The 2,420-nt window shown below is 43.3% G+C and overlaps 1 protein-coding gene across 1 annotated transcript in view; it reads right to left on the minus strand.

Moving 5' to 3' along the window:
* Positions 1 to 853: 853 nt before the first annotated feature.
* Positions 854 to 2,420, minus strand: part of LOC135105704 (cysteine-rich venom protein pseudecin-like) — a 24,836-nt gene continuing 23,269 nt past the window's right edge. Inside the window, 2 exon segments of the mRNA XM_064014113.1 lie at positions 854 to 2,215; positions 2,217 to 2,280. Coding sequence (XP_063870183.1) covers positions 2,030 to 2,215; positions 2,217 to 2,280 — 250 coding nt within the window. The 3' untranslated portion in view covers positions 854 to 2,029.

Consider the following 2,420-nt stretch of genomic DNA (forward strand, 5'->3'; position numbering starts at 1 on the left):
GACAGGCTGGCAAGCAGGCAGCTAGACAGACAAATAGCCAGAGAGGCAGACAGACTCATGTACACACACACACACACACACACACACACACACACACACACACACACACACACCGAGTAAGGCATACCACGGTACAAATATATAACAGATTGATATCACACGTTTCAACATTTCTTCATAAAAAAAAAAAAATTACTACAACACTTATTTTTTTTACTTTCTACCTATTTCGAAAAAAAGGTAAACAAATAAGTAAACAAACAAACGAATGAATAAACAAATAAATAAATAAATAAACAAAAACACTCAAATACCAACCAAAACCCCACGAAACCCAAAGCAAAACACCGCACCTTCTCTCCGGTAAACAGTCAAATGAGAGCACAGGAATTTCAATCATTAATCGCCAACACTCAATCACGTAACCACCATTCGGAAAGACACACCTTATATTTACGTACTAAAGAGATCAGATTATCGTCAACACTCACTTGAATGAATACTATTAAAAAATATATATAAAAAATCATAAGTATAAAACAGAGTAAAAAAGTAAGCATATCAAATTTTATTACTCCACACCACAAAACAACTACCAAGAAGAAGCAACATGACAAGGCGACCAGACAAGACCAGTGGCAGGCAAAGATACTAATCCCGTAATACTGAAACACCCTTGCTGGCGGCGACAGAGGCAAAGGTGTGGCGCCGCTAAGCCTGTGTTGTGTAGCCCTCATTATTAGTAGTGGTGCCCCCGCCTGCCCTGTGCAATTGTGCTAAATGTAGACTGGAGAGAGAGAGAGAGAGAGAGAGAGAGAGAGAGAGAGAGAGAGAGAGAGAGAGAGAGGAGAGAGAGAGAGAGAGAGAGAGAGAGAGAGTTACATCAAACAAAGCAATTTCCTTTACTCCTACCAGCACAAAACCATGACATACGTACGTACATACATTGTCTACCTACTTACATACCTACATGGTACATACATTCATACATACATAAATACACGACAAGCTCGGTGCACTCAGCAAGGGTTATCTCAATCAATCAGCTAGTTAATGAAGCTACAAACATTAAAAAGAAAAAAAAATCGCACAAAAATCACAATATATTTCACTCAAACTCTACAGAAAACACTGCCACATACTACATACATAAGCACTACAAACCTACGCAAAAAAGAAAAAAAACACAAAAATACAACATAATTCACTGAAGCACACTACCAAAACGCTACTACGTGTACACTCACAATTTCACAATCCATATCCCACCCAGGACGAGGCGGAGGTTCAGAAGTGCACGCTTCCTAGACGGAGCCTACGCTGGCCATCACGGGGCAACACACGCATGCTCGAACACACTCCTGAACAACGTATCTGTTTCGCTGTGGACTGAATTATGTCGTAACGCATCTGAACATAACAAGCGAAACCGATGAATGGTTCAGGAGTGTTCGAGCATGCGTGTTGTTCCGTGACAGCCAGCGTGGCCCTCCGTCTAGAGAGTGCCTACTTTTGAACCTCCGCCTCTTCTTGGGTGGGCAAGAACTGTGGATTGCGAGTGCACTACAGTTGCGGTCATAAGATGTGTCCTGCCTCGTCGCCATGATGAATCGTAACCAGCTCAGGTTCCTCCCCACCTTCGTCGGCACCTCGCTCTCCTCTCCTTAAGACCGCGACTGTGTATTTACCTTTTACCTTTCTTTAGGGACTGGCACTTTGGTGGGCCTACTTTATCTTTTTCTTTGTTTACTGTGTACGTCTTACATGAAAAAAAAATCATACATTAACACTACAAACCTAAACAAAAAACACAAAAAGGAAGAACACAATTCATTCACACTATCAAAACACTATATAATACACCAGTTAACAAAAAAACACACAAATACCTCTACTACTACTACTACTACTACTACTACACACACACACTTACCATCACCACTACAACTAAAAACTAACTACCATTACTGCTTACCATCACCCCCCACAAACCCTCAACACACAGTCCTCTCCTCCCACTCACGTTACGTCACGGGTAGGTAATCTTTCCATGACACATGCACGTGGCCCTGCAGCTTCTGAGGCGCTCCAGGCCCTCTTTGGTCTTGGAGTTGCACAGCCAGGCCGGGAAGGACCTCTGGAGCTCCCTGCAGTTCATCCACAGGTCACCGTAGGGACAGGAGTTGGTACACAGACGCCGCCCTTTGCAGTGTCCCCTGGCAGCCATTGCAGGGAGGGCCAGAGTCGTAAGGGTGTCCAATACGCTCTAGGAAGTTACCACTGCAGGGAGAAGAGAGGAGAGAATAAGTAAAAAGGAAATGAAGGTAAGTAAGAGTAAAGAAAATTGCTACTGGAGGAGAAAAGAGAGAGAGAGAGAGAGAGAGGAGAGTACGAGGTAGAGAGAGTAAGAAGGGAGAAGG

This window comes from Scylla paramamosain, chromosome 12 (assembly GCF_035594125.1).
Source record: "Scylla paramamosain isolate STU-SP2022 chromosome 12, ASM3559412v1, whole genome shotgun sequence".
In the NCBI taxonomy this organism is placed as follows: Eukaryota; Metazoa; Arthropoda; class Malacostraca; order Decapoda; family Portunidae; genus Scylla; species Scylla paramamosain.